Source organism: Contarinia nasturtii, unplaced genomic scaffold (genome assembly GCF_009176525.2).
Source record: "Contarinia nasturtii isolate CC-2019 unplaced genomic scaffold, AAFC_CNas_1.1 Cnas_scaffold_864, whole genome shotgun sequence".
Lineage (NCBI taxonomy): Eukaryota > Metazoa > Arthropoda > Insecta > Diptera > Cecidomyiidae > Contarinia > Contarinia nasturtii.
The window spans coordinates 970,928-982,683 of NW_022198211.1; the positions used below are offsets into that span (position 1 = coordinate 970,928).

General features: G+C 34.8%; 2 protein-coding genes across 2 annotated transcripts in view; one reads left to right on the top strand and one right to left on the bottom strand.

The window, feature by feature from the left end:
• LOC116342636 (protein aubergine-like) overlaps positions 1-1,836 on the top strand; it is a gene marked incomplete at its 5' end in the record, with an annotated part of 54,048 nt that extends 52,212 nt beyond the window's left edge. The window contains 2 exons of the mRNA XM_031770324.1: positions 1,775-1,781; positions 1,823-1,836. Coding sequence (XP_031626184.1) covers positions 1,775-1,781; positions 1,823-1,836 — 21 coding nt within the window. The remainder of the gene's footprint in view (positions 1-1,774; positions 1,782-1,822) is intronic.
• LOC116342495 (D-aspartate oxidase) lies at positions 977-3,761 on the bottom strand. Its single transcript, XM_031770143.1, has 6 exons — positions 3,500-3,761; positions 3,206-3,415; positions 2,847-3,137; positions 2,319-2,518; positions 2,183-2,227; positions 977-2,114 (listed from the first exon to the last, which is right to left on the bottom strand). The coding sequence occupies exons 1-6, from the start codon at positions 3,685-3,687 to the stop codon at positions 2,014-2,016; spliced, it is 1,035 nt and encodes a 344-aa protein (XP_031626003.1). The 5' UTR covers positions 3,688-3,761; the 3' UTR covers positions 977-2,013.
• Between the last annotated feature and the right edge of the window lie 7,995 nt (positions 3,762-11,756).

An 11,756-nucleotide genomic window follows, 5' to 3' on the forward strand; every position in this document is an offset into this window, starting at 1 on the left:
TTTTTTTTTTTTTTTTTTTTTTTTTTTTTATACGCATGTGATACGACAGTGTCATTCCAGCGGTCTTCCGTGTGTTTCATACAAGCTTCCTATATAGATGGTATAAAAAATCGCGAAAAATGAAAAAAAATATCTAAATTTTTTTTCTTCGATTTACAAATACAATACTACTCAATTTTCTGTATCACCTGGTGAAATCAGAATGAAAAATATCGCATTCCTTATCATCCAAATCACGATCTGGATTTTTTTGACTTTTGGAGTGCTCTATACCGAGTTTCCGAGAGTTTCATATAAACTTGCTATGTGATACCTATTGGATAGTAAGCGAATACCAATCGTGATTGAATCAATAGGCGTCATTTGGCTATTGCAAGGCGAGAACTATCTGAATAAAGACAAAATTGTACTTTGCAAAACAGAAAAACCCGCAATAATGGCTTACTTCTCAAAATATAGAATTTCCATGAAAAAAGGGCAATTTTTTCAACTTCACAAAAAGACACCAAATTAATTATTATTCGTCTGTTTTTGGATGTATGTTATGGGCGATGATCCAAAATACTTGAAACGAGCAACAATTGGGTGGATGTATTGAGAGAAAGTTGAAAGAAATCGACAAATCGGTCCGCGGACAAAGCATGATTTTGAATGTTCGACGCAAACTGAGAAAAATCGAGGACAATGGCCAGTTCAGTGTAAAGTGAATGTGCTATTCGATAGCCTATGAATAAAGGTTTATACCAATAAAAACGAATTTAAAATTGTGTGTTTGTTGCAGACAATATATTGAATTAACTGGTCAGTTGAGCTGACAGTACGTTAGCCAGCTAAATGGGCTAAACCAATAGACGTTATTGTTTTAATGATGAATCACTTTTCTTGTTTTAATAGAAGTGATTCATCATTATAACAATAACTTCTATTGTTTTGGTCCATTTAGCTGGCTAACGTACTGTCAGCTCAACTGACCAGTTAGTTCAATATATTGTCTGGTTTGTTGTTCAAATGGCGTACATCTCAATTTAGTCTCAAAGCATATTACACACATATTATTTAACATACAATTTTGTAAATGTCCAAAATTACTTTAAGAAACTAATTTAGTTTTCAGTTCACAAATGCAAAATTGCTCATATATGAGGCAACATGTGAATGACAAATGTTTCTCCAAAAATTCAAAATCGATGATTTAAGTGAATTTAAATAGTAATAATAAACCATCCCTGCGACATGACAGTGTATTGCAAAAAGTGACATGGTGGCGCCATGTACAACATGGTGGTGAAAGAACAAATTTTCATGTAAGAGCATGTACGACCACATTATTGATGTTAGTTGTTATCAACTTGGATGAAATAATTTGTGGTCGCAAATGCAAAATGTGCGTGGTCGCAAAGAGTGATCATAAAATTTATCTATTTTCAAAAATAAAATGTTTACAATTAGAAAATTCCTTGCGATTTCATCATTTTTGTATTTAAAATTTATTTCGTTCAAAAAAAAGTAGAAGAAAAAACAAATCGTCTATCACAGTGTGGTCGCAAATACGTTGTGTGGTCGCACATGCAAAGTTTGTTCTTTCACCACCATATTACAGGTACATGGCGCCACCATGTCACTTTTTTCATGTCGGGGGGATGTAATAAACACAACAAAACTATTTAAAATTATTTCGAAAAAAAATCTCTTTAAATGATAATAGCTACTGAAATATTTTTTAACAATTGCTCAAATTTGAAAACAATCAAATTTTCCTTCATTTTATCTACAGATATCTTGTAAGATATCTCAAAAGTATCTTATCTTTTATATAAAAAAGATAGTTTTATCTAATATTCATCTAGATACTTGATCTGAAATTCCCTGTCTACCTACTATTTATCTAGATAGTAGGAGAGATATTTTTGCCAAACACTGAAACTAAATACTTTTCTTGAGAAATTCCGTATGTTCCTTGTCCAAAATACGTATACGTTTATAATATTAATGATGATGTTGTCTTTTTGTGTTTCACAACTTGCTTTTCACTTTGTTTATGCTATCTGTCATAATTTCAGTGACAATGTCACCAACTTCAATCGCACAGCCATAAGATAAAGTTACACCGCTACCTATGATATATTACGAATTATGAATTATAATACGAATTGTTTATGACACGAACTATTATGTAAAATACCTCCATGTCCATAGTTATGAATTATTTGCAGCTGTTTACCACTATCTGTCATACAAATGAAACAATGTATCCAAACCATTACAAAAAAAAACTGACAATTCTTCGGCAAAAATAAATTAGCCATTATTCTACTTACTGGTGGTGAATGTATCTCGTTCCAATCGCACTTGGCTTCGGCCTGGTCGCAATCCGACCATTTCCTTAACGATTTCGGCACGTTTTATTGATGCGTTCAATTGAACGCAACCGTCATAAATAAATTGTCTGTCGGTGGCACTCACTTTTCTATTATAGTCATCTGCCTGATGTGTTCCGCCCAAAATAATTGTGTGCATGCTCCATGGATGGTAAAAGATAAAAGATACAAAATTATTATTATTTTTTCTGAGCATTTACTGAGTAGAATATATATGGCATGCTTGATTCGTACTACACACTTTAAGTATTATTGATTTGGTGAGAATAAAACTGGGAATACAGCAGCCTACTTTGAATACAAAGCTTGAATAAGTAGTTTGTAAATAAAATGCAACATAAGTTGTATTGTAGTAACTTTGATGCTACGTTGCTTTTTGGAGAAACCACTTTTTTTACTTTGTAATACATTTGTAAAAGTACGCTCCAAGTTTTATTCTCACCGACACAATTTTTGATTTATTTTTACTTGGGTATAATATAACGGCCATCATCTGAGTCATCTATAGTGACGTGGAGGATCCAAGGAGCCTTAACGCGAGAGACTTGCCCGCGTATGGGCATCAGTTTTGCATCATCTTTGACTAGCACTTTGGCCCCAAGCCCTGTACAATTTATCACCAAATCAAACGATTGTAGCTCATCAAACGATTCAACGCGTTTTCGTTCAAAGCGACCGCCAGCTTTGGTTATTAGTTTATACAAATACGGAAGCAAATATGATGGTTCGCATATGAAAGTATTAAATTGAATTCCATGCCTGTGTAAAAATAAATCCAAGTGCAAATGAACAACGATTTAAAATGGTAACAAGATTTTGTAATATACTTATAATTGCGTTTATGTTCATTGCTCAAGCGTTTAAGCATTTTCTCATCCATATTAATGCATCCGAAAACGACATCTTTCCATAAAACGTCATACGCTTCTGATTCAGTTGTGACTCTCATCGCTGGTATCAACGAGACTCCAGTTTCAGCTGCACATCCATCTTTCCATAATTTATGAAAGTAATCGTGTGTGTCTTTTGACCATTTCCTGAAATATAAAAAAAAAGAATTACATTTACCATTTACATCGAGTTTTTATTTCTTAATATAGTGCATTCAATATGTTTATTACAAAATCTTTTCCTGTGGAGTATCACCGAGAATGTATGGCCCCCATAGTCCCGCCGACACATCACCTGTTGTATGTGGTGAAAACTGTTCTGAGAAAATGGTTATTAATACTTTATGTCCAAATTGTTCTTGCAACCGTAATGCTGTTGTGGTCCCAATGACGCCAGCTCCAACAATTGCTATTTTCATAATAGTAATATTTAAAAAGAATATTTATTTGCTTATTTGAAAGACAGTTTGAATTTCTTTTTCAAAGGCGATGTAAGTTGTTTCAATGCACAAATAACAATAAATACACTCGTAATTATGCATTTAAACAGCTATATTTCTAACCGTTTGTTCTTATCTTGTTTTATTACGTGCTGATACATTGCATGCATTGAATAGGAGTTGAATACACGACTATAAAAAAAATTAAATAAGAAGACACCAAATATTTATATTATTTATCAACTTGCAATCAATGTGCTTGAGTGTGTTATCATTTCGTCTTCTATTTATATAAAACTCATACAAATTGAACAAAAGTTGAAAAACACGTCTGTCTGCTAGCATTCGAAAAGTGCTTCAAAGTAAACACTGAACAGACAAACCCATAAAGTTCAACGCGATGTATGCAACGACATGGGCTAAGTTGAAATTAAACAAAATTGTTTTATCAAATTAATTTATTTTCAACAACATTATAAGCTATAGCTTTGGGTTGAATGCCCACCCCATTTAAAATTTTTGTTTGTTTTTCTGCGCTATTTTTTATCACATATCAACTATATTATATTCATGCATTGCATTTTGCTTATCATCGATGACAGAACTAAATTGGTATAAAAATAATAATGGAAAAATGTTCGAATTTTAATATTAATACTTTGGACTTGAAACTTTTTATCGTCGGTATGTGATAAAGAAGTGTTGATATATGCAATCATTTCCAAATTCATTTTTCGCCATATCAAAAAGTGTATGTATATTGCAAGTGTATAAATGGAATGGGCGTCATTCGTATAATGGTGATTCAATGCGATCGCGTTGATTGAATTCCAGTAAAAGCTTTGATTTTGGCTTTAATCTGTTAACATTGTAACAGCAAAATCCTCATGACATGGACGCTTAGTTTACGTCACCACATCCAAGGATTAATTTTCCGAAAGTCGGTTAAGTGTGTTTGTAATGAGCGGATTGATTTTGGCCCTAGGCAATGCGGTCGGTTCGTACTTATCAATATTTCACATGACTCCGCCTGGAGACCATTTGCCCAGACAGTTAGATAATTGTGGTCGATTAAAGAGTGAAAGAAAAAAAATAAATAAATACGAAAGAAACGGGCAAAACATGACGTAAGTTTTATACTTGAGTCGGTTAAAATGTGTATTGTGTATAGGATGTGATGCCAGATACATCATATATGCACATGGTCATGAAAGCAAAAATGGTTGAGTTTCGATTATTATGATATAAACACGCTGACGACCCAAATCACTTATGAAATGTTGTAAAACGTAATTGCAGCTATTATATGAACACATTTCAAATGGCCAGAAGCAAAACAAACATTTGGGCTTCGAAGTTTAAGACTTGAAAATTATTTATACTTTATATTTTTCCATCAAATGGCAATGGGCGCGATTCACTCGGTTCTCAATTCTCATACAATTCATTGCAAACGCAATATCTACTATAATGCATCCATTTGAAATGTTAAAAGGGCAATTGAGATATATAGATACGATGGTCCCATAAAAAAAAGAAGCCTTGACTTTATGCACTTTTCAATCGAAAAACTATTAAAAACCCCGTCCATAAAGTCTGCAAGTTAATAGCCTTCATCTTTTTCCCGCACAAAAATTACGAAGCAATTCGTAAATCAAATGTAAAAAAAATAATGGAGAGAAATGGCGATGGTTTCGGAACGATATACACATTTTTTTTGTTTCGTTGCCATCGAAGTGATGTAGTACCATCACCATCATACGTGAAATCTTTGAGATTCGATCAAATAAATTGCACATCACGAAGAAATAATCGGTCACAAGACAAAAGGACTTAGTGGAAAACAATTTCGTAAATAGCGCACACCGAACACAAAACCCGAAGCAATCTAATTATTATATTGAAAAGATTATATATCCTTTTGCATTGCGATCGAAACAATGTGAATGGATAGGTGGATACTGACTGGTTAGGGTGTAACATCGTTTGGTTTGGTTCGCCTCTTCTGCTTGTTTCACTTCGAGTGCAAAAATTGTTACAATTGAGATTCGAGCACAGCTCTAAATGTTGTATAATGCGTTCTCCAGTTTACGCTTACATATCACGTCCTCCCTATGCATTGCGATGTCGAATTTGCTGCTGTGTGTTTCTCTTCGTAATTCTTTTTCGGATGATTGCACACCACATGTGTGCGTGCAGGTTGTAAACACTCATAAAATAATAGATATATTTGGGATTCAATGTTGAGAGTGACCGTACCGAAAAATACCTTTGGAATAACTGTATTTGTTTGATAGAAATGTCCATCAGTAAAATGAAGACACATAACACACGCGCGTGCATCAATGTTGCGTTCCGTAAATTGGTTCTATGGACTACATCAATGTGGCCTAAAACAAATTTAACCTTTTATTTTTGTGAAGATTTCTTCATTTTACCGTCACATAAAAAAAAAACAAACAAACTTGAAACTTCCTGATTTGCTGGCGATTGAGAAAGCAAAAAGCTGGAGAAAACATCACAAAAGCACAACAAACATTTAGAATGTAACTTTATGCGGACAAAGTAACTATTCGAATTGAAGTTTTTCGAAACGGATTAACTTTGAAGAACCTTCATCATCATGCCAAGATCTGAAACAGTCGAAGAAAATTGTAACTTTTTTTTGTATTTTTATGACAAATTATACACACATGCAAAAGTGTGGAAAAAAGTAAAACAAATTCAAAGTGAAAGAAAGCTAAATAAGATAAGGAAAAATGTGTGTTCGGTAGCCAAATACCATAAAATAATACGATTGCAGGATATTTGTCGGATATTCTATGGCCAAGCATACACTTCATACATTTTATATAATGTGCAATGCGTTTCGGGTTTTAAGGTTTACGCATTCGACATGCGAAAGAAAAGAAAGAATAAGATTGAGAGAAGGAGACCCACACAAAGAAAGTATATTTAGTTTATTTGATGGTGGTACTGTCAACGATTCACATATATGGAGCACACACAAACACTGTCGAAATATAATCATTAAGTGATATAAATTGTGATATCAAATACTAGGAAAAACAAAGCATTTTTGCTTGTTTATGTACCCCAAGAAAACGAATAAAGCATGTTAAAGTGTTATGTGATCACATTAAGCCTTTTCAATGGCTATCCGAAATGTAGGCAACGAAAAGTTGAAGGATGAGACTAAAAGAATACCTAGAGCCAGTAACGCATATTGACACAAAAGTCGAAAGAGCGATTTCGTCGAATGTCGGGCACTGTTTACGTTGTTCAAGTGTGTATGCCAAATGTTTGTTATGATGAATAACCAAAAATGAGCGAACGACAGAAAAAAGTGTGTAATACACAATTTCGTATTAAACAAATTGGCTGAGATTTTATGCACGCACCCCTACACAGCGTACATTTAAGAGCACGAACGAGAGTTGAGTATGAACAAATAAAAATAAATTTCATCCGATGCGAATTGGTATTCGCAGTCGTATTGGTTGAACATCCATTCAACCCCGGTGCGAAATGTGAATTGGTAAATGGTTTTTCCCGCATTTTACTTCGTCACATTTATTTTTCTTCATTCGTGCATGCTACCGTCTCGCTCTTCTGCTGTGCATGGTACAATGCTGTATGAAAATTCGTGCGTGTATGTAGCATAGTGTGTGTGTGTATGAGTGAATGTGTACTGTGTGCTATAATGTGCAAACTGCCACCTTCAATGACGATAAATAATAATAAAATTTATTAATCATTGCGAATGGGTATTGCCGTTGCTCGCACTGCGTGAGATACATACATTCTAACATTATTTTTATGCGAAAGACAGTTAGGAGAGCTCAAGAGCTTTTAGGTAAATATTGGTCACATTCCCCAAAGGTGTATTGCAAATCTTTGGAGTACTCTTTTGCACACATGCAGAGCGTATGAAGTACACTCACTGACTCATTCAATCTTTCGTTCATGAGCTCGTTTGTTCATTCGCCCGCACGCTTGTTCGCGCCAACACATTCACCAAACAACAAACGACGGAAAGTGTAGCCAGCCAAGCGTTAAGCACATAAAATACCGTACTGAAGAAAGAAAACATACTTTTTGATCCTATGTTAATACATTTGGCAGTCGAAAGCAATGTAAAGATCCATCCCACACCACACCACGCCATACCACAAGGTGAATATCGTACACAAAAAAACGCATTCGGTGTTTGAGTGTGTTTTTTTAATGTCGCGAATCGGTCGGATATATTCAGCTTTTGCCTCTGTGGGATACTACTTGAGGTGAGTAAGCAATGAGCATAGGAGAGATATAGTAGATAGATAGATAGAAAGTGAGATGCGGTAAATTGATACTGTAAAGAACGAGTGCTGAAGAAATCAAGTAGATGCTAAAGTGGAACGTCAAAATATAAAAGAAAGAATGCAAGCAAGAGGTAAATTCAGTTCATATTTGGTCCTTCGACAAACGACAACAACGAACAAACATTGGATTGGCACAAATGTAATATATTTCTGCTTCACGCTTGAAAGGTAAACGTGAAGCTCCATGGAACAACACACAAACACCATGTAACTTGGCCGCCAACTCAATGAACGCAATACTTCTTCTGTCGAACTGAATTCGAACACACACAATCGTCTTTACTCAAAGCAAAGCTTCTACAATAACAACAACAAACCAAGAATTCATGTGATTATGGCACGATGATACACATAATAATATAATGCAAGGTATCGTATTTATTTTTGTATGTTTAGCCCATTTTTTTGCTTCTGCGGCTGTTGCCTCTGCCGATGCTTCTATTATTACTCTTAACCGTCATCTCAAAAGTCTGTAAAACACCATTCAATGCCGAACGGTATTATTTATACGATTTTGCATGCCCTGAATGCCGTTTCATCGGCTTACTTGCTTCACTTGCCACGCTGTGAATTCTTGCATGCCTAACCGTGTCTGTGTCTGTTTGAAACCTGCAATGATTTTCAAACGGGCGACTTTCAAAAACAATGGGTAAACTGAGTTACACATAAATGTGTGCGCGTACACAGCAAATGTCACAAGAAATGCCAAAATAAAAATGCAATTCCAAAAGCAAAAACAACCAATACAGACTACATAAATACACGCGCCAACAACAAATCTGACAAAAGTACTCAGCTCGAATGATTCGATACTTTGGCTTTGTTTCATTTCATTTCATTTCGATTCGTTTTTTTCACCAATATCTCGACGCCGTTTGTTGCATTCCACGTTAAAGCGATTTTTTCTTCTTCTTCTCACTGTTTCACATTTTTGTTCATCAATCTTGGAATACATGTGTTCTTCGACATTTTTATTCTATTTATTTTTATATGTATTCTGTTTGATTACGAATGTTATTGTTGCCTTTGGTGACGGTGATTATGATGATAGCATTGGGTCGAGCAAGTGCTTTTACCATGTACAAAAATGAGTAGGAAAAAAAACAATCACTACTGCAGCTACACCATACATATCATCGACACATTTGTTATTATAACAGCACAAAAGTTATTGTTAGTCAATCGCAATATCGTATAATGGCGGATACTGAATGGAGATTGTTTTTCTTCTTTCTTTCTTTTGCTAAACGATAAGAATTGCCATGGGGTGATTGCAACAATAATAATAAAAAGGGAATAAACGAGCCCCAAATCCCCATACGACTTTCTAGTATCGTTGTATCCACACGCCGTTTGTACTTTATTACTATCCGAGAAAAATGTTTGATTTTAAATTTCAAATCAAGTGTGTGTTTGCATGTTTTTTCTTCATTTTTGGGTTAACTTTATCGACAGTTTTTAATAATAATCAATTTGATTTTCCAATTCCCTCATAATTCATTGTTCTTGAAAATTAGCCAGCTGATTAGTCACTTTTTTCAATCCCCTGCCACTTTTTTTCTCCCTCCATATTCCCAATACGACTCACACCATATGCATTACATGTACGAGAGATGTGAAATTCCAAACAATATATTTGACATTCCATTCGATTTGTGTGTAGCAGCTTGTGCGTCAAGTTCACATTTTGATTAAATATTTTATACTAATAGTAAAAAAAAGTGTCGAAAAAGAAAGAGCGCAGTGATTGCCACAAATTCTCATGTTAAATTCACGCATTTATTTAGAATGGGCTGCGAATGGCTTTTCATATGTTCCCAACTTGAGAACGCCGGTGTAATGGCCAATAAGAAGGGAAAAAAAGTTTAATCCACTCAAATCAATGGGCGCCTATTAGTCAAAAACATTCGCACGAAGGAGCAGCGCAAACACTGTAGAATTAAACGAAAGAAAAAGTGCTAAATAAAAGAAAAGACATTAAGAAGAAGTAGAAAAAAGGAAAGGAATAATGAAAAAAGAGTGGCAACAAAAACGATATTCATTCCCTCAATTTCCAATTCATTTACGCGCCATGCAATTAGGCAAATAAATAACTCGAATGATCTGCAATTCGAAGGCGGTCGCGCTCGCTCATCATTACACGACATGAACTCCAACACCAGCATAACAGAATCAGCGACAGCAATCGTATCAATTTTCACTGGAATCATGTAACAGCAGGTGAAATCGTCTACAATAAAAGCAACACCTTTTCTACTAAACCCACACACATAGCGCTAAAATTGAAATGACATTTTTTATTGTCGGATTGCTTTTTTTCTATTTATTCTTTGAAATGTATAATGTGCATTCTTTCGTTGGGGGGCCTTTTTGTGTTTTATTAGTTTTTTTTTGTTTCGTACGTTGGTTCATTCTCTCTGCTTCTCTTTTGTTTTCTTTCTTTGGCTCAACCTAATGCTCGCTAATGTTGTAAATTCAAAAAAATCATTCCATTTGAAGGAAATAATAAAACAAATACATTTGTGTGCGTTACTAAGAGAAGACGGCGAAGAAAGTGCAAAGTATAATGCTTTTGTAAAGTAAAAAATCGATACGAAGAAACAAAAAGGAGCACATAGCTGTAAAAGCGATTTAACGTAAGGATCTATAGAAGAATGTAACTATTTAAATTTTATACTAAAGATGAAAACAAAATACAAGACACACATACACAAAGAAAAAAAATAGCAAAGAAGAAATCAACGTAACGAAGATGATGACGGCGGCGACTGTAAAGCAAGAAGAAATGCACTACGATATAAACGATGGAGACTGATGATGCTGACTGCTGGATGTGTGGACCAAAAGACGGTCCGAATCCGTGGAAGCATCAAGAGAGAGAGAGAGAGAGAGCGAGTCTAAAATTTATCCATTAGTATTTCGTTCACACTCTTCACATAACAATTTTCTTATGCATCATTTAATTTTGCATGTATTCGTATACATTTTTTGGCTTACAAAACCATTTTGAGCGTATAACATACGAAGGATACACATTTATGTCGTTTTCTAATACGTTTTCAATGGTTGAAATGCGACGGTAAAAGACGAACACAATGGAACATTCCATAGAAAAGACGAAACGAAGCGAACAAAAGCAAACGGTAGATTTAGTAAGGATTTTTCTTTTCATTTTTTTACTCGTACGATAACAGCAACGGCGGCATCATAAGCAGTAGCGACGATGTTCTAAATCTTCCTTCCATAATTTACCGAAGTGGTTGCGATGTTTGGGAGGTTGGAAAATGCTTGCAATTGAGTGATTTTCTTATTCCAAAAAGGATGAAAACATCCATCGAGACGACGATATTCCTTCTGTGTGATGGAATTGAAACGGTTTATCAACACATTGCTCGAACAAATGACCAAACAAGATGACTACACACAGGTTCTGACTATGAATGTGTACGATATTGGATTTGTTGCATATCTGATTGTGCGCGGCAAAGTCAAAAGCATTTCGATATCCTTCTGTTTATGTGTGAGAGTACAAGCACAAACGCATACACTCATACAATCGCAACTGAGTTGTCTTTTACGGATTCGATACAATGCAGTGTCGTATACATACACACACATAGTGAACGCATACAAATACCACATAGACATTCGGTGCAATTTATTGTTGCCATCAAACAACAAATT

Excerpts from the sequence above, each read along its gene's own strand:
- LOC116342495 (XM_031770143.1), bottom strand. The coding sequence starts at position 3,687 with ATGAAAATAGCAATTGTTGGAGCTGGCGTCATTGGGACCACAACAGCA. Across the intron at positions 3,416-3,499 it reads ACTCCACAGGAAAAGATTTT|GAAATGGTCAAAAGACACAC; the intron begins GTAATAAACATA and ends TTTATATTTCAG. Across the intron at positions 2,228-2,318 it reads ACGAGATACATTCACCACCA|ATAGTGGTAAACAGCTGCAA; the intron begins GTAAGTAGAATA and ends TTTGTATGACAG.